Source organism: Brachypodium distachyon, chromosome 2 (genome assembly GCF_000005505.3).
Source record: "Brachypodium distachyon strain Bd21 chromosome 2, Brachypodium_distachyon_v3.0, whole genome shotgun sequence".
Classification (NCBI taxonomy): domain Eukaryota; kingdom Viridiplantae; phylum Streptophyta; class Magnoliopsida; order Poales; family Poaceae; genus Brachypodium; species Brachypodium distachyon.
Genome location: NC_016132.3, coordinates 36,558,324 through 36,586,212, shown reverse-complemented (window position 1 = coordinate 36,586,212; position 27,889 = coordinate 36,558,324). Strand labels below are relative to the sequence as shown.

Below are 27,889 nucleotides of genomic sequence, written 5' to 3'. Positions count from 1 at the left end.
CCTAACAATTTTGCAAGGGAATGCTAATTAATAAGGTGTTCTTCCAAGTGTGTAGTCATAGAACAGACATACCTGTGAGTATTAAAGAGACGGGGAGGCTTCTGGTTTCAGCTATGATTGTCATCAGATAAAAACAGCATCCCAATTTGTAATTGTGAACACAAACATGAAGGGAATCCTCACAACTCCATCACCATGTAAAGACCATGTATGTGAAACTCCTGGTATTCAAAAGTACCAACTGAGATACTCAGCAGAATATGTAAGATGAAGAAATCATATATGAAAAGAAAGCAGGGAGAGGACAATTACATATTTGAGTGTGAACTGAGATACTTATCAGTGTGTGCAAGTGCAATAAGATGGAAATATTGGAGTACCTTGTATTGTTTTCACGGTGAGCATGCAGTCTGGAGCTGATGGCAGGAGAATGAAATGTGATTGTGCAACAGAACTGGAGCCAGCAAGGATCTTCCCCAAAGTTGGACCTTGCACGACACGTCTATTCACATAGGAATTACATCAAGATCTAACATGCAATTAAACCTTAACTACTCCAGATGCACGAATTATAAGATTGAATAAATGGGGGCACCTTATCTTCAGATTAAGGTCGGAAAGGAAAGTGGCATGGACCTAAAGACAGCACGGGGGCGACAAATTCATCCTGCGGAAATCACATTCTAGGAAGATTAGGGGCTTCACCTTTGAAAATTAAGAGCAGAAGCTGATGGCGTCTGTGTGATGGATGGCAGGGAGAACCTGGGGAGGTGGACTGAGGGCGTCGGAGGACTCGAGCATGCAGTTCATCCCAGGTAGTCGGATTGAGGAGTTGTCTAGCTACGCCAGAAGACTTGTGAAGCAATGGAGCACCAAAATTTGCAGCAGCAGCCCTTGCAAACAATACGTCGAACACCTTCCACACGCTGGAGAGCAATCTAACAAATTAAAAAACAAAAGCTTGAGGGTATGAAGAATCAGAGGAGTCTGAAAATCAGGAGAATCGGGCTACCTTCTGAGGATGCCGGTTCTGAAAAGGAAGACGCGAGCAGACCATCATGTGGTTGAACTTGATGGGCGTGTAGGCAGATTCTTGAACACCAAGGTGGAGGAGGCTGAGTTAAATGGAGCCGTTTCTTCTTCAGCAATGGCAGCATGGTGGATTGTATTGAATGCCATGGTGGTTGACGACGTTTCATTTGACAGCGGGCGTAAATGGCGAAGATGATTGGCCGTGAGAAACACAATGAGTCAGGGGCAGCGAACGGGCCAGGAACAGACGCTTGGGAGGACAGGCGGCGAGTCGATTGCAGGCGGGGAGCGGCGCAGGAGACGGGGGTGCCCAACGGGCCGGTAACATGCGCGTGCTTGGGAGGGCAGCGGCGTGAGCCGATCGCAGGAGCAGGGCGAGCGAAATCCCGCTGACATGGGAATCAGGAAAAAAAAAATCCGCTGCCTGCACATGCGCAACACTTTAAGCCAGTTTCCGGTGACTTGGTGGGCTGGAAACTTGGCCCAGACTCCTTGGGCGTTGGCGAAGCCTCGAACCGTATGTGCCTGGAACTCGAGAATGGACGCGCCTGGGCCGTGAGAACAAGACGTCGCGACATCGCAGGAACGTGCGTGGAAGCAGAAGGAGCCAGGAAAATAGACAGTGGGGTTCCCTCTCTTAAATATAGAATATTAGAAATTAGAAATTAGAGGAAATGCTGATGTGGATAGGCTGCATGTGCAGCTTGCTAAATTAACTACACTTACTGGACTTCAACTTTATAGAGTTTATAGATTAACACCTAACTTGGTTTCATCCTCATGGAAGTGGGACCTGTGTTTTAGGTCCTTTGAGTAGTAACACTGAAACCTATTGTTGCATATGTGTCTGCCTAAGTTTGTCCTGACATGTTACTGTTCGACATCATCAATTTGGATGAATAAAATAAGACACATGAGATCAATCATCCAAACACTGGATAATTTAGACTCAGATTGAATATATTGTGGAATGATGGAACCTTTACTGCAATGTTATACTCCTGATCTCAAAGTATTTAACCTTTTTCAGATAGCAGGTCTGGGAAGCAATGGCAGAAGGCAAAGCCAGCAGGAAAAGGCTGGCAAAATGGAAGCAAAAGGATACCTAAATCTAAAAAACAGAATGAGGAAGGCAAAGACATAACATAAATAAGAAATACATGCTGAAATAGCGGGCACAATATCATGCAACTCATCTCGATGGATACCTGTTGCCAAGGGCATGAGTATCATTTCAAGGGGACAAAATACAGTAGCGGGCGGTTAATTAGTGATATTGTTAGTGAGAGCAGACAAGGAAAATAACAATAATGATTGTTAGGAATATTGGATCAATGTGTGTCTTTGGGTCAACAGTGCAGAGTTCTTATTTTTGATGGACCAACACGTATATTAATTATTAATAGTACGGAATATCAGTTTTACCTTTCAAAATCATGAATATTGGGCACTTCATACCTTCTGAATCCCAAGCATATCAAACCATTTTGATGCTGAGTTTACTAGCTCCTAGTTGCACCTGTCGGCAGTAAACCATTTTGCAGGACATACCCTCTTGGGAATAACGAAGGAACTTAAGACTATAAATAGAGCAGCCAAAATGAACTTAAAGGTCGGATGTAATGCAACCAAATGTTTAAGAATCAACCGTTTAAACAGAATAACAAAAAGATAATATAATATGCAGGTATCAACCTCGTCTGCGAAAAGACAGTCGATGGGTTTTGCAAATTAATAAATCATGCATGTGCTTATTCTGAAAGAGCATCTACCCCATCTACCAACAAGCGGTCGAAGAGAACGGCAATTGACAAATCGTGGGCATCCAAATGGTTCCGAAAATAAGAACAACCACTTCTGAATTCGAATTGAGTGAATCGAAAAGCTCTAGTTTCTACTCCTAGCAACACTTGTTGAACAGCCGCGAAGACTAGGTTTGCAATCTTGACTTCGGAGATTGCCGGGTGACAAAGGGCCCATTATCTTCAGCTTAGGTGCCCCAATCTTGGTTTCCTCAAAAGTAGCTTCTGTTTTTTGAAGGAGCTTCTGTTATACTGGCCAGGGAAGCTTTCTATAGATGAGTCAATAGATGATCACGGCTCAGGACTGAAGATGGTTCCACTTCCATGTCCTATCAGAGTCAGGGGTTCTTCGTTTCAGTTGGGCTCAAGTTCCAGCCACCACTGAAATAATTGAAATTGCCTGTATTTTAGTGATTCCAGTTTTCAGTTCGGCATCAAACAACCAAAACAGGCATTTGAATTTGCCTGAAACCCGAGCAGTCTCGGCTAATGTTACTTCTGAATTGTGTTAAATTGTCTCACATTCAGATATCACCACATTCCGTGGGTCACCATGATTTCAGATCGAGTTAAAAGTACCAGTGCAAATAACAACTCTAGGTCCAATTATTAGTGCAATGGTCCATTTATAATAGGAGACTTTTGTCTGGAAAAGGATAATTTCGTATCCAACACAAGCATGAATTGCTGGCTGAAATCTGATCGTCGTTCCCCCACAAGCATTGCATTCCATGATGACTGGAACTGGAACAAACAAGGTTTGCAACCACAATCATTTTACAGGCAAAAAAATCAAGGTAAGTTACGTTTGATGCTGAGTTGAAGTTAAAATGTTTGGCAGTAAATTATTTTTGCTTGACATACCCATGCAAAAATTATTTTGGCAGTACGAAGGAACTACAGACACTGCAGGCAAAAAAAATTGAGAGTTGGACTAAAGAGCATGCCGACCTCATCTACAGATCAAACAAGCAGCCAATGGGATCGGCCAAGGACAAATCAAAGATATGCTTATTTTGAAAGAGCATGATCGGCCAAGGACAAATCAAAGATATGCTTATTTTGAAAGAGCATCTAACCGACCTAGATAAGAGCGGTGAAGGGATCGGCAATTGACAGATCATGGGTATCAAAACATTCAGAAGGACCATATCTGAATTCGAATTGGGCGTCCTGAGAAGCTCTATTTTTCACTTTAAGCAGCCTGTGCTGAGCAGCCACCCACTTCTTGTTGACCTTCTCACGGACTCCAAATATCATTTCCTTCAGCACTTTCGTGTTCAAAATAAAGAACTTGGCAAAGCCAGAATCTTCCTCATTGCCTTGATAAAATCTGAACACCACTTTTTTGAGATGGGTCTCAAGGCATTCGATTGGATCGAGTGGATCATACTGACGCAGATTTTTCATCTTCATCTTTAAGTATTTGTTCCACTGTAAAACAAAATGGGAGATGTATGACAAAGTGAGTGCCAACTATACTAGATTACATGAGAATCAAATAATCATTTCAACATTCAAAGGTAAGAAACAACACGAGTACTCACAGTGACATAGAGCTTCTCCAGGCAGGGGAAACATCTGAGGACATCAAGAACTGCACTCAAATCAGGGATTGAAACCCGGAGAGCCAAAACTTTCACCGTGCGTATCGGGGTCTTCAAGTTGGCTGGGATCATTCCCTGAAGAAAATAAAGGACACTAAAAATTATTGTGCACATCAGATGCCGAAAGCAAGAGTAAAGAGGGTGCTTGCTATACCTGGAAGACTAGATTTGCAATCTTGATTTCGGAGATGCAGGGCGACAAAGCGCCCAATATCTCCAGTTTAGGTGCCCTAATCCTAATCACCCGGATAGTCTCATCGCCCGCAACAGATAGTAGCAGCCTCTCGAGACGAGGGGCGTCCTCAATGATCAATTCGCCTTTGCGCAAACAACAAGTGCCAATGCTCCTCAGAGTTGACGAGGTAATGCGGAGGCAACACGCATCGTGAATTTCCTCGAGATGTAGGGTCTCAAGGACATGGCAGGCAGAGATCATCCCGCGGAACACAATATCAGAGATGGAAACACGTCGTAGTGTGAGCTGCTTCAGGAGGGGAAAGTGAGCAATCTCATTTGGGAAATCGCAGCAGGTGATTCTGGCCATGACAAGGGTTGACGCGAAACGGAGAACAGACGATGGCAGCCGGTAATATCTGTAGACACCGTAAATAAATTCCAAAGGACCGAAAGTGAAATCGAGCTCCTGAAGGTTGGCAAGGGCTCGGGAGCGGAACCAGTTGTCGATCTGCTTGGCTTCCTCTTCGTTCTGGAGGCGGATGACGGCGAAGTGGAAGCGGCGGGCGGGGCCAGGGTGGTCGGAGAGGATTTTGGAGACGATGGAGAAGCGCTTGATGTCGTTTGGTGCAGAAATCGTAGCTGGCGTTGAGATTGAGAGGCGCGGATCTCCAGAGGGGCCGCCATCGGCGGGAGATCGCCTGCGTGCGGGCGCCGTCCTTGGCGGGGAGCAGGGAGATGATGGTGCAGAGGATGGCATCAGGGAGATCGCTGATGAGGTCGCCATGGGTGACGAGATCGGCGTCCCGTGCCCGTTTCCGTGGCCCGCGCCCGGCGGTTTCACCGGAGGCGCGCCTCTTGGCTGCGGGTAGCGCCGCCGCCGCCGTCGGCGCCTTCTTCTTCTTCATGTCCGGCGGATAATTTTGCGCCGCCGCAAATGGGGGCCGCCGAAGGGCAAGGGTTTTGTCGACTTCGCTTTGAGTTTTCCCAACGGACGGAACCAACAATCCAGGGCCTGGCCCACGGCCTGATCTGCGAAAAAAGCCTGGCACGCACTGGTTTGGTGCCTGCCCGTCGGCACGGAAGCACGAAGGCCCAAGGCGGGGTGTTTTGGTCTGTTCCGATCTTTTTTGAAGGAAAAAATAAAAGAATCAGAAAATTTTGTGCCTCGTGCTGAACTTTTCGAGGCCTTCATGCCGTGCTGTGCCAACTATTTCAGGCCGGGCATGCCGTCCCGGGGTCGTTCTCTTGCCGTGCTCGTCCCGCCTATTCATGTGCCTTGCCCGTGCCGGTCCATGGGCCGGAATCCTAAAAAAGCCGGACACGTGATGGGCTTCGTGCCTGGCCCGGCACGATTTGGCCCGTGCCGTGCCGTTGTATGTGCCGTGATTTTTTCGCGTGTCTCGAGCTGGCCAAAAAAACTAGGACTGATGGCCAGGATTAATCCATGCTCTTCCGCTTTTCGTTTTACTCATGATGAAGTGTATCGCTTGGATTTACGCCTCCTCCGTCTGGAAGCGGAATGCAGCATAAAGAGAAAAGTACGCCTCGGTAAGTAAGCATATCGAACTTACGTATGGGACATGTCTCTTGTCAGCAATCGTGATTGTTACGATATTTGAATACGGAGTACTCCTTCCGTACAACAAAAGATGTCTAAAGTTTATTAAAATTTGAATGTATTTATACATGACTTAATACATAGATACATTCAAATTTATTTAAAATTGAGACATCTTTTGTTCGACGGAGAAAGTGTATCGGTTTTAGGAGACAATGGATCAAGCATAATTGGATCGAGAACAAAGAGTAACCAAGATGCATGACCTTCAGCAAGCATAAAAGATCAGTACTCCGTATTTTTTTTTAACTTTCCACGTACGCTCGAATGAAAAAAACATTGATGGTTGGGTATTCATAAAGACCATATCATATCTATCAAATAGTAAAGGGAGGAAAGCTTCCTTCGTCGTCGTCCGCGTCTCGCGAGTGCGAAAAGTCTGTCGGATCGTTTCGTGCCGCCCGCCCGATCGCGCGCACCACTTCTAGCGCTGCCACGATCGCACCGTTCCCCTCGCTCTCTTCTCTTTCCTCATGTATATCTCTCTTCTCTCCATCGCCTCGCTTCGGCAGAACGCGGCGACTCGGGGCGGGTGGCAGGCCGGACGCAGCGGCACGCGGCAGCAGGTCGCTGCTGCGGGCCTCCCCTTGCCAGTGATGCCGGGCTATGCGAGCCCGCTCCCAATGCCCTGCAACGCCGCTGCCGCGCCGCTTAATATGGCCGATGCAACACAGTGATGAGGTGCATGTGTAATTGAGTCCAGAATCGTCTAGATCGGGGAGCATATGGCTTCGTCCTCTGCTTTGGGTAAGCGCGGCGGTAGCGGCGGCGAGTCGGGCGGCATGCTAGCGGCGATCTCGCGCTCGCCGGTGGTGACGCGGGGCTCGTCAGCAACGTGGAAGCTGAAGAATAGCACCGGGACTCATCCCCGAGTCCCCGACCCGCATCTCGCCCTGCCTCCTGTTGGGTTGGGACCCAAGGCGTTGTCCCGCCGTGGCACGGATCTGGGTTTTTCTGCAAGTTTTCCCTCCTCCCCTCTCTCTCCATCTGCCGGCCCAATAGCTGCGGCGGCGCTCTGGTTTCCACGATGCCGCTCCACCTTCTACGGTCGGGCGCTCGCCTCCGCCCCAACGCCCCGCAGCCGCCCATCCCCTCATCCACACCGACCTCCTACGCGCTTCACCGCCGCCGTTCACCCACCGGCCACCCGATCTAGAGCGCCACCCATGGCCTCCTCCACCTCCGTCTCGCCTACCGCTGCCGCCTTCTCCGGCAACCACCGCTGCCTCCTCCTTCCCTGTTCCCTGCGTCACCTCCCTCGCAGCCGCTCGTGCCCGCGCTCAAGCTCCCGCATCCGCTTCACTGCCTACCATGCTAATACCCTCCTCTCATCACCCGGGGCCAGGTGTCGTCCACTGCCACGACGTGCTCGTCCGCCTCCTGCGCTAGCAGGTTCTCTGTATGGCTGCTCACGCACAGGCTGATGCCGGGCAAGGTGGCCATCCTGGAGCGCCCAGTGCCTAGCTCCGATGGAGGCAAGGACCGGCCTCTGCACCCTTTGGACAAGGTGGCCATCCTGCAGCGCCCCTTGCCTAGCTCCGGTGGAGGGGCAAGGACCGGCCTTTGCACCCTTTGAAGAAATCAACGATAAGTCAGTAATACACTCAGTGACTCAGAATTCTCACGTTCAGAAATATGACAATTATGGATTCCATGATAGAAACAATTGTTCCATTAAATTTGATTGAATGTCAAATTATCTTATTGCCATTTCAATGAACGTGAATTAACGTAGGGCAAGGGTTTTGTCGACTTTGCTTTGAGTTTTTTTTAGGGAACCAACAATCCAGGCTCTTCCGCTTTTCATTTTACTCTTAATAAAGTGTATCGCTTTGATTTACGCCTCCTCCGTCTGGAAGAGGAATGCAGTATAAAGAGAGAAATACGCCTCGGGTATGGGGGAAACGTCTGTTGTCAGCAGTCGCACTGTTGTTCTGATTAATTTATACGCAGCATTTGGGAGGAAACCCCTGCTGTGTACTACTAGTATGTTTACACGCGAGCTAATGATACAGTAGTTCATATATTTATGATCTGCCTTCAATTAATTGTAACATTCGTCTGTGAGAGACCAGACCAGGAAAATAGCAATTAAAGCATACGTGGTTGTTACAATATTTGCATATACAATGTCATTTTTAGGAGACACTGGATCAAGCATAATTGGATCGAGAACGGAGAGCAACCAAGATGACCTTTGGCAATTGCCAATTGGCAAGCATAAAAGGTCAGTATTTTCACTTTCCACGTACGCTTGAATGAATTTTTTTTAATACTCCCTCTGACATAAATTCTTGACTCAAATTTACCCAATCATGAATGTATTTATTTTTAAAAGACGTTTAGATACATGTAATATTTCGACAACAATTTAGGATCGGAGAGAGTAGTTTGGTATTAGTTGCCGCCAACTTCACATTTGGACGCCTAGAATAGCTCCCGGCCCACAAAGCTAGGGGCTGGCAAACCACGTATTGTTGTGCTGCTCTTACTCCGTAGTTTCCTCCGATCTGAACAAGTGTAAAGAAAAAACACAAACTAGCTAATGTGAGGTGTGTAACCAGCTGGTTGGCTAATGTCCATGATAGCGGCATCGACATCGAGTCCTTGACCATGCATTTGCATCGCATCCATGATAGCCGCAGAAATACTGATGTCCTTCGGGGTTAAGCGTACGCAAAGAGTCAAAAAGACACAAAGCGGTTAATTTGTTTGTTGCTTTCTTTTCGAAAGAAGAGGCATGCACTGCGTCTGCGTGCATGATGTATCACCTCCGGGTCACAGACAGAAGAAAAAGGCACGCGCGGTCCCTGCCTTAATTTGCATGCCGTGTCGCCACGTGTCATGCGTCGCAGATCCACTGTGCATGCATGCAAGATGTTTTTGCTTAGTACACGATCATGAAAATACCGGGAATCTACATAAATTCAAGTCACTTTGTTTTAGGACGAAGTGAGTACAGTTGATTACTCGTTGTTGATCGAACGGTATAAATATTAGTCGATCACTTTAGTTGCACATCACAAATGAGACCGATCGATCGAGATTCGAGAAGAAGGTCGATCATACATATGCGCATACATCAATCTCTTACACACCAAATCCGTTCGAATTCAAAAGAACAAACAAAAACCAATTCAATCTCAATTTAACAGACTGTCTGTAACTTGTTAATTAGCGCCTTTCTCTTGCTCTTGCAGCCGCAGCAGCAGCAGCCTCCTCCGCCAGCCGCCGCCGGACTTTCTCGATGAACTCCGCCGCTGCCGCATCGACGCCGCCCAGCTGCGCCACCGCCGGCTCGATCCTCTCCACTCTGTGGACGCGGATTTCTTGGACAAGCGACATGTCTGATGAGATAGAGCTGAGCTAAGCTTAGTTTGGGTTGAGTGAATGATCTATCTATGGTCGAGGTGATCCACGGGCTGCCCTATTTATAGAGTAGCTAAAGGTCTCGATGTGGCGTGCAATCCAAGGAAGAAGAAAAGAAAGATCAAGTGATTATTGGTTGTTGACTTGACTAGCGCCCGGCTGGTGGAACTTTCTACATGCATGCACGTACGTATACTGATCTGCTTGTATGTACCAGTAGCAGTATCTATGTTTTCATCAGTTTGATAATTTGGTCAATGTTCTTTTTAGCAATTTTAGATCTGGTGTCTTAATATATGCATGTGGGCTGCATGCATGCAGCGGCCAATACGTACCGTGTTGACTTGTATAGAACGGTCAAGGTTGTATTATTATTGTATAGTACTCCAGTAGTTCACGTCAACGTACGAATTAGAACAATACACCGAATATACACCACACAACTTTGAATTAGTCTTTATATACGTATGTGTATATGCACACGTACGCACGTCGATCATCGATCAGGCCATGCATATCGATCACAAAATTAGAAAAGAATCAGATTCGGATTCTTCGACGACAACAGAAAAGATGTTCATCATCAGACGCAAGCAGAGACCAAGACTTATTAACTGGTCGGGCCGGGTCGGTCAGTCGCCAAACGTTGCATTCCAACCGACCAAATTAAGCGCATTTTGTGCTGCTTTTAGTTGCCAATCCGAACAAGCATAGAAAGTGGCATGCATGCTCGAAAGTCCAAAAGAGTTTGGTCTCTCTCTGGTGTGAGTGTCTCGCGACGACGACGTCTTCGATCCGATTCTTGGCTTTGTTGAATCCTCGCACGTGATAAATTAACGGCATGCCATGTTCACGCGTCCGGCCTGGTCCGAAGCATCGGTCTGGAAGCACTTCACGCGCATCCGTATTACTCAGTACTCCCTCCACGTTGACTCAAATTTGCCTAAATATGAATGTATATATGTTTAAAAACGTTTAGATACATGTAATAAAAAGTCACTTAATATGAGAGCGAGGGAGTACATGAAAATTTTGCTCGTGCGTGTTGGAAACTTGGAATGACTGATTTACTGGGCCAGACCCATGTACATTCTCGGGGGGGGTTTTCGTTTTAGTAACTCACCGTGGGGAATAAAGGCTCCCCACCCTACATTCACGGTAGTTTCTACTGAATAAATCTCAAAGACATATTTCTAAAAAATAAATCTCAAAGACTTGACCGTACTGCATGACAGCGCAAGTGCCCGCAGCACGTTTAGCATCATGCAGAGAATCGATCCAAGACTTGACCATGCATTGCATCCATGATAGCAGCAACAATTGATGTCCTTCGACGTTAAGAGTACGCAAAAGTCAAAACGAGCGTAAAAGAAAGTTAGTTAATTTGTTGTTTACTTTTTGAAAAAGGAGCTAGCTAGGCATGCATCAACTTCGGATTAATTAATGAGACTTTCACTTGTTGAGATTGTTGAAACTGAACATGAGTCTTCTTTAATCGATGATGTACCCGCTGGGTGCATTCTTGAAAAAAAAAATTGAACATGAGGTCTGATGGTCTTAATTATATCTTTTCCGTATAATTTTCATCTCTTAATTATTGAAATTGAACAACAATGGTCCACGTGTGATGTGGTATTATATAGGTCTGATGTGTCATGATTTTGGTCTCGAAATACCATACCGACGTAGTTTTGTCGTTGGGAAACAATTTGACTTCGAGGCTAAAAGAAAACGTGACGCAAACTTGACAGGCCGACATGGCATTTTTAGGTTGAGAACCATGATATGAAGACGCTAATACCGTTTTGGATGAAATGAGTAGCCATTTATTAATGTCCGATTTTACATAAGTCGAACGACTAAAAGTACTCTTTCCTCCTTAGTTAATTTTTGGAGTTACAGACGGAAGCTAGGCAAACAGTCCGTGCCTCTCCATGACGTGCTCGTGCTCCGGCCTGAAGGGGCCACGGCCTGATGAGGCGCAGAAGCGTTTTCTTTTGGTAATTTTGTTGATTTCACGATTTGTCTTGGTCTTGTTTTCTAATTCTAACGATTTGGAGTGACGGCCCTAGTTTTAGGAAATCCTGGCTCCGCCGCTGCCCGTGCCGTGTATCGACTATGACTGCAAACATTTGTGATAAGTATTTACTAGTGGTGGTACCATGCATGTAATTACTCCTTGATGATCGATCAGCACACATATTACAGGCTTACAGCTAGTATAGGTTAATTTTAAAATTGCACATCACAGTGAGACCGAGAAGATCGATCATACAGCTCTTGCCGTCCCTTGTACTTACAGTAGGACTCCTAGAACATACTCCATATTACTTCGTACTGCATTAATTAGTAAATTTATTTACATACGCAGCAGTACATCTTAGTACTCCAGTATCTTACAACGTGCGTGTTCCAAACAACAAACAAAACAATTTCAATCTGAATTTAACCGAAAACCCATATACTCCAGCTAGCTAGGTAACTAGCGCCTTGCTCTTGCTCTTGCTTTTGCAGCCGCCGCCGCAGCAGCGGCAGCAGCCTGCTCCTCCGCCAGCCTATCTCGAACCTTCTTAATGAACTCCGCCGCGGCTGCATCGACGCCGTCCAGCTGCGCCGCCGGCTCGATCCTCTCCACTCTGTACACGGAGATTTCTCCGACGAGCGACATGTCTGACAGAGTTGACGAACAAAGCTTGATTTGGGATTTGGGTTTGAGTGAATATGAATATATGATTGATGGTCGAAGGTGGTCGACGGGCTCCCGTATTTATAGGGTGAAGCAGCAAGCAATGTGGCGTGCAATCCAAGGAAGAAGGGGGCGAAAGGTGATTGATTGGTGGTTGACTTGATTGGCCGTGTTGATTTGGTCAATGTTCTTTTTACATCAGAAGATGTCTTCATATATGCATGTGGGGGCTGCATGCAGCGTCCAATACGTATGAGCTGCGTTCTATATATAGACGTGTACATAACGTATATACGTACGTCGATCAGGTGGCAGCTGCATATATCGATGCACAGAATTAGAAAGAATCAGATTCGGATTCTTCGAAGACAAAATTACAGATGGATGGACGGTTGATCATCAGACTCAAGCAGAGACCAAGACTTTGGGGGGGTCGATCGGGTCGGTCAGTCGCACGAAGCACACACGAAATGTGATGCATATGCAATTATTATACGTGCATGGCCAAACGCATTCGAACCGACCAGATTATGCATATGCGGGCAATCTGCCTTAATAGCTAAGCTAAGAGCCTAACTGCCTAAGACGATGATACACTCCACTGCTAGCTTCTAGAATCTCTGGAGAAGCAACACTGCAACACAGCCAACCAACCGGAAACTGGCGATCTGACGGCGCGCGTGGAACCGTGGAAGCCTGTAAGGCGATCAACAGAGACTTGGATGACCAATTCTGAATGACCAGCTTCATCAAATCTGTGGAGTTGTAGTTGTTCCAAACACACCCTAATTTTAACTGTCTTTTGTGAAGCCAACTGCCAACTTTCTGAGCTCTTCCGCACCGTTCGCCGTCGGACTGCATCGCCCCCCATGCCCCGTCCGGCGAGATGGAGGCTGCCGGCGACCTCCCAACCACCACCGGCAGCTCGGCCGCCCCCCTCGGCGCCCCTCTGGCATTCCTATCGTTCGTCTTGGCCCAGCCGCGCCCGCGTTGAAGCCCTAGGCACAGCAATTGCTCGGGCGCACCGCTGCCATGGGTGCCCCTCCTCCGCGCCTCCGGCGACCGCCGCTGCGCCCTCCTCTAGCCTCCTGACCCCAACGCTGCCCCGAAGCGTGTCCCCGGCCCGCCCGGCCGGCTCCTGGCCCCCAAATTCCGGCTGCCTTCGACTCCCAACCAGTGCCGCCGGCTGTTGGCCCCCAAATTCCGGCCGAGCCCCGGCCCGAGCACCCTCCTGCACCGCTCCCTCCCGCCCGCACGCCGCGCCTACGAGCTTCTGCGGCCGCCGCCCAACCTTCGCCCGACCCGCGCCGCCGGCCCACGGGAGCCAAATTCCGGCGGCCGGCGACCTCTCCGCTCCGTCCTGGACCACACACCACCTTGTCGTTGTCTCAATTTCATCGGAATCAGTGATTTGGGGTTCAATTTTGTGATTGATTAGGGGCTGATTAGGGGGAGACGGGAAAGATGGGGAAAGAAAAGGATAAGAGAGAGGAAGAAGGTACGAGAATATGCTCTTTTGACTATTTGTTTTTGTGTATGCTGGAATAGTCGACACATTTTGGATTCTCAAATATTCTCTCCCCTACTCATAATGGATTTGGTACCCAATATATGGGTATGCCATCGGAGATGCTCTCAAGCCTGCACACCTGAGAATTCCGCTCCAAACCTTGCTTCAAGCATTTCTTCGACGGAGGCCTTACTTGAGTTTGCGGAGGAATGTGCCCGTGCACACATTATACATCCCAATCTTATATGTTTGAGTGAATTCATTTCTTTTTTACCCTATGGTTTCACTTTTGTGACACAATTTACTCCATTTAACAAAATTTCTACAAACTTACCCCATTTAAGCGAACTTTTTTCAAAAAGTTCGCTTAAATGGGGTAAGTTTGTAGAAATTTTGTTAAATGCGCACAAGTTTGCTTAAATGGGATAAGTTTGTACAAATTCTGTTAAATGGGTAAATTGTGTCAAAAAAGTGAAACTAAAAGGTAAAAAATCGAATTCACTCTATATATTTCTCTTCAAACTCTATGTCTTCATTGCAAAGTTCTCCGATTATTAGATCTATTTTTGTAAAACAACATAGTCTTACACAGTGCCTCAATACGCTACAATAGCGACGAGGTGTAGTAAAACTGTAGTGGTGGGTGTGAAGCCTGAATACCATTATTTTACTACAAGATTCTTGAATTTGTGCAGGAAGTGTGAAGCATAACACCGTGGACACTAAAGAATATTACTGAACGCAGTTTGCTACTCGTCAGTAAAAGTGTCCCAACGAGAATCCACGACTTAAATTAGTTTTATTAAATCCAACGTGGTATATATTTTCATAATATCTTACATTTATGAACGGAGGGAGCGTAATTTTGTTTGAATCAAATGGGCACTAAAATGTTTTCGTCTCGCAAATTTCTAAACTAACTAGCCCGTATTAAGTATATTGTACTCTGAATCCTACTCCTACTCTAGTCCGTACCCGGAGTACCAGTAGAATTTGTCTGAAACACGATGTCGATGCAAGGGCAAAAGGGTCAACCGCCGCCATCGCCTCCTGCACCACCTGCGAACTGAATCTCAGACAGCAGCCCTTTTCCCATCCCCCACGGGTGGCGGCCCGATTGCGTCACGCACGCCCCGCCGCCGCCAAAAGCGCGTCCATGGCTTCCGAGGACGCCGAGCAGCTGCCGCTCCTCCACCTGAAGCTCGCCTTCCTCGCCTTGGAGCCCCCCGCCTGCATCCTCGCCCTCGCCAGGTACGCCCCGCGACTACTGCTGCAGCGCAAACCGCCGCGCGCTTCAGCTTAACACTAGTGTAGTTTGATGTTCACGCGAGTGCTTGCGAGAAAGCTTTTCTGACTTGTCTTTCAGCGAATTCTCGATCTGTTGTTACGAATTTTATGGCTTTTTTTATAGGAACAGCAGCAGACCAGAGCTCAGGCTAAATTTAGTAAAAATAGTACACAAACAATGAGGGGATTTTGTTTATTTCCCTATAAAAACAAACAATGAGAAACAAACTCATTTTATTTTCAACACAATCTCGAACTTTCACAACATCTTTGCCGCCTAGAATTATGTAGTGCCCAAATCAAGCAACAGAACAGAGATCGGTGGAAGTAAAACTTGGCCGACAAACATGAAGACCACGCAAAGTAGATGAACAATAAGTTCAAATGATCCCTAGTAAATTTTATTCTCTTCTTTTTCAGAACGGCATAGTGATATTTACTCTTATTTATATCTATGTTTGGTTTATGCAGAAAAGCTGGTGGAGGTTCTGTCACGCCACACATTCAAAATTTTATTTTGGAGAGTTGTATTGGCACTAATGTAAATGCCTTTTGCTACCGACTGTAACCGTAATATATATATTCCAAAACGTTTTATGAAATTACAGAAGAACTAAAGTCCAATTTAGTTAAGAATGTAATACAGTAATGCTCTGCAATATTTCCTGGCTATTGCTCAGCATTTTTCTCGCAGATGCTGCTCTAAAACATTCTGTACTTGCGCAGGTCGGGCAGATTCAAGATTATACTTATGTGAAAATTATTCTTAAAAAAGTTATAGCTGAGGCGGAGTTATCGTCAGATATTGTGATTGATGGGCTCTATGAGGAATTTGCCCGGTGTATGTCATCAAAAGCGGTATGTGGATTTCATTTGTAATGCATCTCAATAATCAATAATTATTGGCATGATATACTCAAGTCTTTTTGTGGTTTGTGCGCAGAATAATTCATCGTTGAATATGTCTGGCAAGATCTGCAAGGAGATATCCTTTCTCTCTCCTACATGTGAGTTATTTCATTTTGAACAGTATCTCACACATAATTAATTCTAACAGTTTAGTAATAATTTTGTTTATGTAGATAACAATGTTTCCTCAAATCAAGTAAGCTTGGTTGCTCGGCTATCATGTTCTACTAACATGCTAGAAGGTGATACAGGGTACGATGGAACTATGTATTTAGATTCACGTGTTCATATATTCTATTGAGCTACTTGCATATTGTATTTATTCATTCATGTCAGTGGGTACTTTATTATTTCAGGTGCTCTCTTTGGCCATCGAGTTTATTCTTATCTGAGTTCATTCTTTCATTCCCAAAACTTTTCTCCAAAAAACGTTGCTTTGAGGTAAATTGTTTATTTGTAGTATTGACTGAGGAATGGAAGAATGAACAATGCAAACTCTAGCATATTTGAGGAATGTGCTCAGCTCTTGCATACTCAACCTCACAATCGTGCAGTTGTAGTTTCTGCATGAAATAAAACATTGTAGATTTCTTCACTCCTATAAAGATGTCAATTGGTGGCAGTGGTCTATCCACCATCTTCTCCATTTTTCTTGCATGTGGACCATCACAAATTTTTTGGCAAAACTTTCAAAGACTGGCACAAAGCATGATAACAATGGCTAGCCATGCTAGGGTAATCTAATTTCTTTATCCGGAACAACGCAAGGATATGTAGCTAGTATTCACTGATAATGATAAGCATATTGTGCAGAATATTAGCAAGTTTAAATCACAACGACTTGTGCCTGCTTTGTCGATAGCTACTGTCAGTTTAAATATATTTTCTTGCATTTGATACAAGCATATAGCTCTGAGTTACTAAGTGGGGCTGTGGTTGTGCGTATGTTGTTATACGCCTGCGGTGCCAAATAGTCTGTGAACATGTGTTAAGTGGGTCACATTCTCATCAGTCGACTCTTTTATTCCATGTTTTTTGTGCAGATTTATCTTGATTTTTTTCCTTGAGCAATTAGATAGGCTGCGATGCTGGTTTCCGTTTGTAAAATTTGTGCATTATATCTCTCTTATGTTTCCATGAAAAGCAGCTAGGTTCTGGTGTTGGTTTGGTTGGTGTATGCCTTAACTATGTTGGTGCTTCCAAGGTATGAAAGTTTATGACACCACTGAGTAAATGGTTATCTTTCTGCAATAAGTGATCGTTATAAACATTCACTTGTCTTTCCTGGGGAAAGTTGGTGAAGTGAGTATACTAGTAATATATTTAATACTTAACTCTTAGAATTTCACATCATTTGATGATCTATGGAGCTATGATTGTTAATTATGCCATTAACTCCATTCCAGCAAAGTTCATAAACTTCTTCAAAGTGAAACATTCATTGGAAAAGAAACACATGTAATGCAAAATGTGTGTAATGATGCAGGTTATTCTTACTGATGGTGATGCATCTACACTAATAAACATGAAGGCAAACATGGAAATGAATAACTTATACGCTGAGGACTCTGAACTGGTAAAGGAAAGCAAGAACAAGGTTTGTCCGCTTCCTCATATAAATATCAGCTTCTGTGCTTTCATGGTCACACATTTTAGATAGGTTTTGGTACAATTTCGTTTGTAAAAGAAAATTGATTTGAGCAACTCCAGTAACTGTTCGTAACATAGCTAGCGCTAGTTGAGACACATATTGTTAGATAATGTATGCATGAATCATGTTTTATGCATAACTCGTGTTAATCAAGAGGAGTGGCAACATTCTCTTTCTTGGGGAAACCCATAATTTGATTCCTTATTTATTTTCCAAGTCTGAATTCTTTCTTCATAGACCAATGAATTGAATGAGATGTTTCCTTTAAGTTTCGGACGAACGCAATTTTAGATTACACTTTAATCTTACTATATTCTGGCACACAGGTAGAGTGCAAATATCTTTCGTGGGAAGAAGCGTCTGAAAGTGATTTATGGGACTGCCGTACAGATCTAGTGTGAGTATTGTATATTCCTTTTGTATCTTCTACATGTTGTAGTGTTTGTCGGGGGGATGACCCCGGGTAGGGTCATGACGACACGCTTTAGCCGAGATGACGAAGGCAAAGCCGGCATGGCCGTGTATGCCGGCACCGTTGAGCCAAACTAATACTAAGCCGGCATACCGGGAGTATGCCGGCATGACTATCTTATCTTATGAGCTTGCAGGATAAGGACGAGCACCCTGATCTCGGCCAGCGCCGAGATGTCTCAACGGTATTATCTTGACCGCACGGCGCAAAGTACAGCAGCGCTATCTTCATCACGAGAAAGCAGTCGCCGTTTACGTTGCGGTGGCAGGCGACTGCGCAAAGGAAGCACCGAAAGAGAATCTCTGACGGGAGCCGGCAGGTGACAGCAGTACTTGTTGCGGTGTGCCAGGGAAAGTAAAGTTGTCTTGTCCCCTGCGGTGCCACCCGGAGGGAACAAAGCTGTGTGCCTGGCGGGGTCAGCAGCGGCACTGGCTGGAGTTTTCATCTGGACGGGAAGTTTCCTCGTCACCGGAGAGCGCGTGGTCTCCAGTTTGGTCCACAGATTCGGCTCTCTGGGCTTCATCGACAAAAACACGCCGCTTCCCTGCGCAGGCCGCTTCATCAACTTCGGCATGCATGAGGTTTATGTCACTATTGACAGTCCTTGCAGGTACCTAGAGCAGGTGGTGGTGGCCAAAGATCCCACCACCGTCTGCACGGTTCGCGGCCAGCATGTCGACTGCCCCGCTGATCGTGTGGAGGTCATGGTGACGGCTCACGGCGTCGATGCTGGCAAAGGCGCTGTGGAAAGCGGCGCGGTCCCAAGCAAATCTGGCAGAACGGAGAAATTCCCCTTGGAGAAGCCAGACAACGTCGTTGCTCAAGCCGACACGTCGGCTCTGCCGCCAAAAGCCGACTCAGCTCCAGGCCTCCATCGAACGGCTGACCGCGCCGATGGCGTCAAACGCTAACCCGGCCCAGCTGCAGGCGGAGTTGGAGTTGGAGCGCCAAAAGCTGCTGAAGGAGGCCATCGATGTGGCTTGCGCTCGGCAAGAACTTGATATTTCGCTCCATGAGTATAACAAAGCCCATGGTCTCAATTCTACCGCATTGACTAACCCTAGCCGAGTTGGGGAGGTGCGTAACCGTGGCAGGAACTTGAATGCCGAGATAGCCAGAGATGGCAGAGGGGTGCCCGCAGCGTCGGCGAGTTTTGCCTCGGCGCTGAGGCCAAAATATAACACCCTGCCAAGAATCTCAGGGCTGCTGAGGCTGCAGCCGAAGAGTTGCCGAATCTCACGAAAGAGGCACTCCGGCAGCAGCAGTTGCGCGTGAAGGAATTGCTCCACACAGCCAACGAGCAGAATGAGGCGTACATGAGATTGCACGGCAAGCCCGGCGTGTCTCAAGTCGTTCACTCGGCAGTGGGCGCCGATTGTCGGGCTGACAAACAAGCGTCTTCGCCAAGTGGCAAACGGGAAAAGAGTGTCAACTCAGGCCGAGATAAGCGCCTAGAGTATTATGACCCGGTTCCGGCCGAGAAGCAAGTGGTCAGGAGAGTTGAAGACAGCCAGAGTGGCCTGCGTCTCGGCAACAATCGCCGAGATCAGCAAGAACGTCACTCGGCTGGTCATGGACACCAACCTCGGGGTCCGACACCCAATACTGTTGCAGGTCAGCAGGGTGTCGGGCGCAACCCCCTGTATCAAGGCAAAGATTGCCGGCAAAATCGTTATGATGACGGGTACTCGGCCATGGGGCGAGAGCGTGATAATCTCGGTCCGCTCGGAGCCCGAGTTGGGAACAGACAAGTGTCGCCGCTGGACGCCCGACATCAGCTCGACAAAATCTATCTGTCGGAGCTTCTGGAAGAACAAGGCCCACCAGGAATGCGTTGTTTCGCGCACAGGATCATGAGGGAGACACCAGCTTACGGTTTTCAGCTGTGCAAGGGTACGAGAACATATGATGGCAGTACAAAGCCGGAAGATTGGCTAGAAGACTATGTTACGGCGGTGCATGTGGCAGGTGGCAATCACCGATGGGCGGTACGTTACGTACCGCAGATGCTGGTAGGGCCAGCAAGGATATGGCTGAACAATCTGCCGGAAGGCAGCATAAATTGCTGGATAGACTTTGAAGAAGCTTTCGTCAGTAATTTCACGAGTACTTACAAGAGGCCAAACCGCCCTCAGCAGTTGTCCATGTGCAAGCAAAGAGACAACGAGACTGACCGGGATTACCTGACAAGATGGAACAACCTCCGCAATTCCTGTGAAGGGATAGTGGAGTCGCAGGCCATAGCGTGGTTTGCCCAAGGATGTCGACACGACAACATGTTGTGGCAGAAGCTGCAAAAAGAAATGCCGGCAACTCTGTCTGAAATGATCAAGATCGCCGACATGTATGCGCTCGGTGATCCGACTCAGCCATCGATGATGCCGGCAGAACCGCAAAGGGAGTAGCCAACATACAATCCTGCCGGGGCATTCCGGAGGAACGATCATCAAGATCACCGGAAAAAGAGAAGGGACGACATGCCGAATTACCGATATGGGCCAGCCCATGTCGCCGCTATCCAAGATCAACCTGATGCCGGCTCTAGCCAACGTCAGAAGACTGGGAACCAACAGGGGTCAAGAAGGGGGAGCAAAAGAAGCCCCAAGTCAAGCCATCTTATGACATTTGCCGTGACACCACCACGACAGTGTTGCACGTTGATTTTTCATTTGGTTATTTTGTTAAGCCATCAGTTTCTCAAACTAATTTCAAATTTAAGCACTGCTCTATGGATACGGAATTTTAGAGTTCCTGTAACAGAATGAGTAGCTTACTTCCAAAGTATATAACGAAATATGTCCCTGTTCATTCTTCAGCTTATCATCTAACCTCTCTCCGTTGCCAGTCTTGGAGCAGACATTATATACAATCCATCCTGCGTGCCACACCTCGTTCGAGTACTTTCTACGCTACTCGGAAGAGAAGATGGGCGATGCGAAACCGTCAATGTTGGTCGCGACGAAGAACCCGTTAATGAAGTACCTTGGAATGGCGCAACTCGAGGTCCTCTTGCCTATATGGCCACAGTTATTCGGAATGCTGACACTTTCAATTGCTTTGCCAAGGCGGCTGCCGATGCCAAGTTGTCTGTTGTCAACATTACTGGTGCTGCGGCTCCTTCGAGTTTTCTCCCTTACATGCTCTCATATGAAAGATCGAGTGTACAGCTTCTCGAGATTACATCGTTATCATAAGATGCTGATGAGCATAATTTCTGAAATTATCATCCAACTTTGATCTTAGTGACGTCGATTTTATTGGAATGCCAAACAAAATGTTTTTATTGTTTCATGTTTACAGTGAAGGGCTCCCTCTATGTTCCTTTGTACTTTGTCCTGATGCATCTGTTCATATTGACGTTCTAGAAAGCATGCGGTCTAACTTCTATTGCCAATATACAAAAATATAATTGTAACTTGTCGAATGGAAGTAATAATTCATCATGAACTTCCTGTAATTGTGTATCTGGAAAAGAAAATACTAGCATGCTCGTACAAAAAAAAGCAGAGGTTGTGTCCATGTCTAAAATGTAAATTGATTTCAAACGTAGTGCAAAATTTAGTACTACTTGAAACCTTTTAACTTTCCCCAAGATTGGCAGCATCCATCAAATAAATGGACCAGGAATATTGGTGGAGCAGCAAAGCCAGGAATATGAAGTATATTGGTTGCTACATTACTAAACGTTCAGAATACGCAAATTTTATCTTCCATATACACCAATCTGCCAGCAAAATTCTGTACAATTTACAACGTTGCACATTTTCTACATGATCATATCATCATGAATCATGATGACGGTGTTTGGCACTTAATCCTACAGAAGCACTGGTGCTGTACTCCTGAACCAAAAAGGTGAATCATACATCGCAGGTGCGGCGACTAAGATAGAGCAGTGTAAGAACTCATGCAAACTTCAACGCAGTGATTGCCAAGAGAGTTACAGCTCTGAAGAGAATATCATTTGTGCTTCTTTGTATTTTGACTGCAACTTCATCCTCCAAGTTTGTGTCACTTGGGCCTCTAAATATGCTGGTGATTAAGTCCCGCAATCCATTTACAGCAGAAGAGAGCCAGAAGAGTCCAAGCCCGACACTGGTGTTTAGCAGGCGGGTAGTGGCGAAAGGAGTCCTCCCACCAGTAGCAATCTTGCACACAACTGACAGTAGAACAGCCAAACCAGTTCCAGCAATGCCAATAGAGCATTGTGTCAACAGTTCACTAATCTCAGGGCCTGCTTTTTTCAGTGAGAGAATTGTAGAGCTGCTTTTGTCCTTGTCCAGAAGGATCGACAAAATTGCTTCACTAGCATGGAAATAATTATTCTGATACATGTCACGTTCATTGGTGTTTTTCCCCTTCTGTTTCTTCTTCAACGGAGATTTTGCCTTCACATTCGCCGTGCTGAGTATTTTAAGGCAACCATATTAATACGGGCAATTATCTTCGATATTGTATTAAGAACAGGTGTAATCCGCAATATATCCTACTACAGTACAAAGTTCAACGGGTTTTTTTATAAAGTACAAAGTTCAACGTTTAATAACTCTAGTGTGCATATTTCAGCAATTCAGTCTAAATATGTCAGATTTAAGGCTTAATTTTCACCTTGCAAGAAAGTGTTTCATACAATGGTCAGCCCAAAAACAATGTCAATAAATTGGACAGCTGTGGTACAAAAAATATCTATCGTCATACCACAGGAATAGCGACCACAACATTTGATATATGAAGCAAAACCTCACTAGTGGATACAAATTAGGTAGAATATAGCGCAATTTGGAGAATGTAGTATGTGGTATATAGAATATACATAGTATGTAGAACGTAGTATATATATTCTACTTTTTAGGTAGAATATGCACTATGTACAAATATGAAGGTATTTTCTAAAACATAGTAAAAACTATGTACCAACTTGCAAAATGTTCATGTTGTTCAAGTACCTTAGAAATAGTATATGAATATATTAAAAATGATAAAGTAGAATATATATTACCAGATGGTAGAATATTCAACGTGGGAGTAACTACAACCAGGAGTACGTTGGGTTTAAAGAAATACAAAAACCGTCAGTCTTTATACCTAGTCTATGGTGCAAGTGATTATAGTAGTAAACATCAGGCAGGTATATGTTATGGTAACCAGCAGGACGAGGGATAAACATAGCTGTACTCAAACATAAGCATATAAGTTACCATAATCTGTATGCCAGGAGAACATGAAGTAATACAGAAATAAGAAGGCTACACTACCTTTTTGAAGCATCGACTGCCATGCTTGCTGAATTGGATTGGCTACGTCCCCTTTTCCTGCATATGAAAATGGCAGAGATTTTAAAAAAAATGGCAACCGTGACGGAAGAACATGGGCTACATGCATCAGGATTCATGCAGAATTAAACCAACTCATACAGAACTAAAAATGCTATACTACCTTTTTGCTAGATAAAATTAGACCAACTCATACAGCAGCAGTCACCAGCATATTATGCATTTAAAAAAATCTTAGCAGCATTATGTGCTCTAGAACATTTCTTAACATGAATACACCAATATGGACAAAACAAAATGATAATGAGTACATGCAATGCAAATTGAACATATATCCATGGTTCCCCTATCTTGATGTGAGGACTTTGCATATCATTCAAACTAAACCTTGGTAAATGAGTAGGATAAAGAAGAGAAAAGGTTGACACGGAGCATGCTGCTTCCCGTTATTACCTGTGGAAGTATGGAACTAAATATGCAGCCTTGCAACCACTTGATTCTCGTTTAGTTACGTTGAACTCTAAGAAAACCGAAAGTAAGTCTCTCATCTCATCTCCATTGCCAGGGAAGACAACCCGACCATTTTCATCTATAGTAAGGGCAGAACCATTGGACTGAGCAAACTCCAAAAGAGGATCAGGGATAATAAGTTGATTTTCTGGTAGATACTGCTGGGGCTCCTCCAATCCAAATTCGTAGATAGATAACTTGTCATCAGGGATATACGGTTGAGTACTCATGTTAATTGGTAGGGTCTGTGGTCCCATAAGTTCAGCCAGTATAGACGCATCAAGTTCTTTCACATCAGACCCTGACATTAGAAACTTGAGAATTTTCTCCTGTCTTGAGCATTGCTCAGCAATCCCAAGGCTAAGCTGAACCGAGTCAGGGTGGGAATCTGTTTCATCAAATAGATCAACATTAGAGTTGTCGGAGAGTGAGAAGTAATTTTGATTTTTGAACGGCACATGTAAAACTGGACTGTACAAATGGAGTAGATCATGAGTCAAAGGATAAAGCGCTTATTTAGAGTACACAATAAGCATGGAATTAAACCAAGTGATGCACCGCGGCACAAACAGACATCCTACTAGAAAAATGATGGTGCAAGTTCAATAGACAACCTTCCGATTGCAACACAGACAAATCGGTTGATGTGTAAAGGAATGTTTTCCTAATCACTTTTGCATACGCCAAGCTAAGGCTGCATATGCCAAGCCAAGGCTCATGTTTCTTGGCTGTATCAAATGAACTCTTTACATTTTGTTGCCTTCAGTAGTTGTTTACAGAGGGGAAACATCAGGTTTCCTTTTGCAAGAGAGAGAGGGCCTAACTGGTGAGTCCTAGGATCACAATTTGAAGCTGTGAACATGTAAACGCTGAAACTCATTAGCAAATCGGCCCTCCCGAGCTGTCCGCTGAGTGCATCCGATGATCAAAAAACGAGACAAACAGAAACCATTAACCATGAGGTTTCGTCGCGAGCACGGGTTGTAGGAAAGCCAAACCTTGCACGTCGATGAGCGCGGCCATGTCGAAGGCCTGGTAGGCTGCGCCGGCGGCCTGAGCTAGGCCAGGCACCATCATGTGCACGGGCTGCTGCTGCGCCTGGTAGGCGCCCTCGAGGATGTGCTGCTGCGGGGAGAGCTGCGATGCCGACGACACCGGCGCAGCCGCCGAAGCGGCTCCTCTCCCCTGGAACGGCAGTACGCCATGGAGCTCCTGCGCGCCACACCACAGCACACGCAATCAGGCCACCAATCGCGACCCAGCAATTGGACGCAACAAACAACAAGCTAAACCGCGCGCGGGGGAATGGATGAGCGCGTCGTGGGCGTACCTTGGATGGGGCGCGGAGGACGGGGGAGGCGGAGGCGACGGCGAGGAGCGACAAGTCGCCCACCATCGCTCGCGCTCGCGCTCGCGGATAAAACTGTGAGCAGCAACGGGTGGAAGAAGTGGCGGTGGGAAGGGGAAGAGGAAGGGGATAAAATCTGGGCGGAGTTTACCGGCGGCCAGGGGAAAAAGGACGGCAATTTCTGCCGCGGAGGCAGAGAAGAGCTGGTGAGAAATCGAAATCGGGGGGATTTCTCGGGGCCGGGGTTGGTCGGCCGCGGGCGAGTGGGTAAGGTCTCGTCTCTCGTGTGTGGGCTGTGGCGGAGGAGGAAGATTCCCGACCTCGGAGGATTCGCGAAGGCGACGGACCGCAGAGGAGAGAGTTGCGAAGCCAAGACGACCACGGGAAATTTTTGTGGGCGCGGCGGCTTTGCTGGTGGTGTCGACTTGACTTGTCGTTATTGCCGATATTTATTTTTGCCTGGTGCATGTGCGGATCCACCGTGGATTCACGCTACGACCACATGTTTGCTTTTGTTTGCTCTTTTGTAAACCTAAATCATAAATCATAATAGCTAACGTTCTTTATTTCGTTCACTCGCGCGCACGGTTTTCATTGGTGGAGTAGCTTTCAACGTGAAGTTGATTTTGCGCACTTGTCATTTCGTGTGAACAGTGCGCATCGCACTGCCAGCGTTGCTTTGGATGCGGCTGACGGCTGCCTGCAGACCACGTGCGATGCTAATTAGTCATGCATGTAAGCATGCATTCTATACTTATCAGTTGATGAGATTTTGTCTTGGATGCATGGGTGCATGTATACATTTTGCACTAACTATTTTTGAGACTTAAAATATTTTATATCTTGAACCGTTTGTACGATTAACAATCCATTTTCGCCGTTGGCTTCGTATCGACGAGAGCTTTAAAACTGGATCCCACTCGAATATTTTTCGACGATTTTTTTTATCTTTCGTGTTACCAAGCGATAATGCACAAGTTATCATCATACTCTGAAAGAACTTACCACAGTTAGCATGTGATAACTTGGTACTAACAGAGTGGCAATTTCATAAATTGTTGGGTGGTAATTTTAATGCATAAGTAACCATCATATTTCTTATGAAGTTGTCATGCGCTAACTTCTTACTAACGGGACGGCAACTTCATATATTATTGGATGGTAACTTCAACACATAAGTAAGCAACCATCCTATTTTGTATAAAGTTTTCATGTGGCAACTTGTAGTAACAGGAACGATAACTTTCTATTTTATCTGGTTGGTAACTTTAATGCATCAGTAACCATTTGTCATGTGATAACTTGTTACTAATAGGGATGGTAACTTCATATGTTATTAGATGGTAACTTTAACACATAAGTAATCACTTCTTTTTTGTAAGAAGTTATCACGTGGTAACTTGTTACTATCAAGAGTGATAACTTTATATATTATTGGTTGGTAACTTTTGACACGGATTTTTTTTTAAAACATAACAATATGGGATCTAGTTTTGAAGATATCGTCGAAACAAATGAACTGTGTAAACGGATCCGAAATCGAGTATACGGTTTGAGACCTATAACTTTTTAAAGTTTCAAATTTTGCTAATGCATTAACAATGCATGCTGTGACATGCACCAGTCTACTACTCTCCATATTTGGTCTTGGTGTACGCGCGCCCTGACGAAACGCGTGTACGGTCGCGCATTAGCAAAGTCCGTTTTGTACAACATGAAGTGAAACAGCTTTCAGAAACTCTTGTACCGACAAGCAAAGGACTAGAAGAGCACACGATAATATGTCGACGCACGGGGCCGACGAAGAATGAACCCTCGGAGCATGGGGCTGAGCTAGTGAAAAACATACTTTGACGTCGACGCGCTGATATAATATGCAATTTTAATAAAGAAATACCAATAATAGCGTGTACAACAATTCCTAAATATGTATTACTCCCTCCTTTACATAATTCTTGTCTCAAATTTGTCCAAAAATGGATGTATTTGTTCTTAAAAAATGTCTAGATACATGTAAGATTTCGACAAGAATTATGGAAGGGAGGGAGTATTTGACATAGTGAATGACATAATGTATGCTAAAAAAGAGTGACAATCAAGCACTAGCCAAAATGAAGAAATTAATGGCAAATTTAGAGGTGTCACTAATATATCCTCGTCGAACCAGAGAACTAGGGAACCGAGGCATCCCTAGAGCAATTGAGCCAGTGGCCGATAGAGCTGCTCTACTTGATCAACTGGACGGAGGCTTCACTAGCGTTCGATCGCGCATCCTCGACTAAATGATAGACGGGGAGGGAAACGAAGAGGTCGAGCGGAACTACACGGCCAATCATCCTAGAGGCCTAGAGGCCTTGTTGTTGAGTACATACAGGCCAGATGCCCGCACAGTCCAGGTAGAAAAATAGAAGCGGGCTAGACTAAACGAGATTCATGCTACCTCCAAACTAGAGATGGATGCAGAGATAACAAAAGAGAAGGACAACGGTAAATGGGCCATGAGGCCGCACGACCGTTTTTTCCTTTTGATTCGGAAAATTTCAATGCCCCGGTGCACCTTGCTTGACACAGCCTGTTGCACTAGACAATCACAAGGCTTACTCATTACTAAAAATAGTTTTGGACCCTGGTTCATGTG

At 45.6% G+C, this 27,889-nt stretch overlaps 3 protein-coding genes across 6 annotated transcripts; 1 reads left to right on the top strand and 2 right to left on the bottom strand.

Annotated features, from left to right (window-relative positions):
* Nucleotides 1-2,693: 2,693 nt before the first annotated feature.
* Nucleotides 2,694-5,548, bottom strand: LOC100845380. 3 transcript variants are annotated; one of them, XM_024460104.1, is made up of 4 exons: nucleotides 4,596-5,548; nucleotides 4,382-4,516; nucleotides 3,918-4,268; nucleotides 2,694-3,234 (listed from the first exon to the last, which is right to left on the bottom strand). In XM_024460104.1, the coding sequence occupies exons 1-3, from the start codon at nucleotides 5,400-5,402 to the stop codon at nucleotides 3,918-3,920; spliced, it is 1,293 nt and encodes a 430-aa protein (XP_024315872.1). In that variant the 5' UTR covers nucleotides 5,403-5,548; the 3' UTR covers nucleotides 2,694-3,234. The 3 variants fall into 3 exon arrangements, with proteins under 3 accessions (XP_024315872.1, XP_024315873.1, XP_024315871.1); XM_024460105.1 differs by having other exon boundaries at nucleotides 2,694-3,215; XM_024460103.1 differs by lacking the exon at nucleotides 2,694-3,234 and adding an exon at nucleotides 3,441-3,578.
* Nucleotides 5,549-14,201: 8,653 nt separating this feature from the next.
* On the top strand, nucleotides 14,202-21,448 carry LOC100834914 (putative uncharacterized protein DDB_G0277003). Of its 2 annotated transcripts, none has more exons than XM_003568915.4 (10): nucleotides 14,202-15,052; nucleotides 15,560-15,629; nucleotides 15,815-15,946; nucleotides 16,032-16,095; nucleotides 16,171-16,249; nucleotides 16,354-16,438; nucleotides 17,145-17,201; nucleotides 17,484-17,594; nucleotides 17,975-18,045; nucleotides 20,966-21,448. In XM_003568915.4, the coding sequence occupies exons 1-10, from the start codon at nucleotides 14,958-14,960 to the stop codon at nucleotides 21,312-21,314; spliced, it is 1,113 nt and encodes a 370-aa protein (XP_003568963.1). In that variant the 5' UTR covers nucleotides 14,202-14,957; the 3' UTR covers nucleotides 21,315-21,448. The 2 variants fall into 2 exon arrangements, with proteins under 2 accessions (XP_003568963.1, XP_024315874.1); XM_024460106.1 differs by having other exon boundaries at nucleotides 17,142-17,201.
* Nucleotides 21,449-21,775: 327 nt separating this feature from the next.
* On the bottom strand, nucleotides 21,776-25,495 carry LOC100845071. Its single transcript, XM_010233429.3, has 5 exons — nucleotides 25,234-25,495; nucleotides 24,902-25,115; nucleotides 23,847-24,291; nucleotides 23,376-23,432; nucleotides 21,776-22,524 (listed from the first exon to the last, which is right to left on the bottom strand). Exons 1-5 carry the CDS (start codon nucleotides 25,297-25,299, stop codon nucleotides 22,026-22,028), a joined length of 1,281 nt encoding a protein of 426 aa, XP_010231731.1. The 5' UTR covers nucleotides 25,300-25,495; the 3' UTR covers nucleotides 21,776-22,025.
* Nucleotides 25,496-27,889: the final 2,394 nt, after the last annotated feature.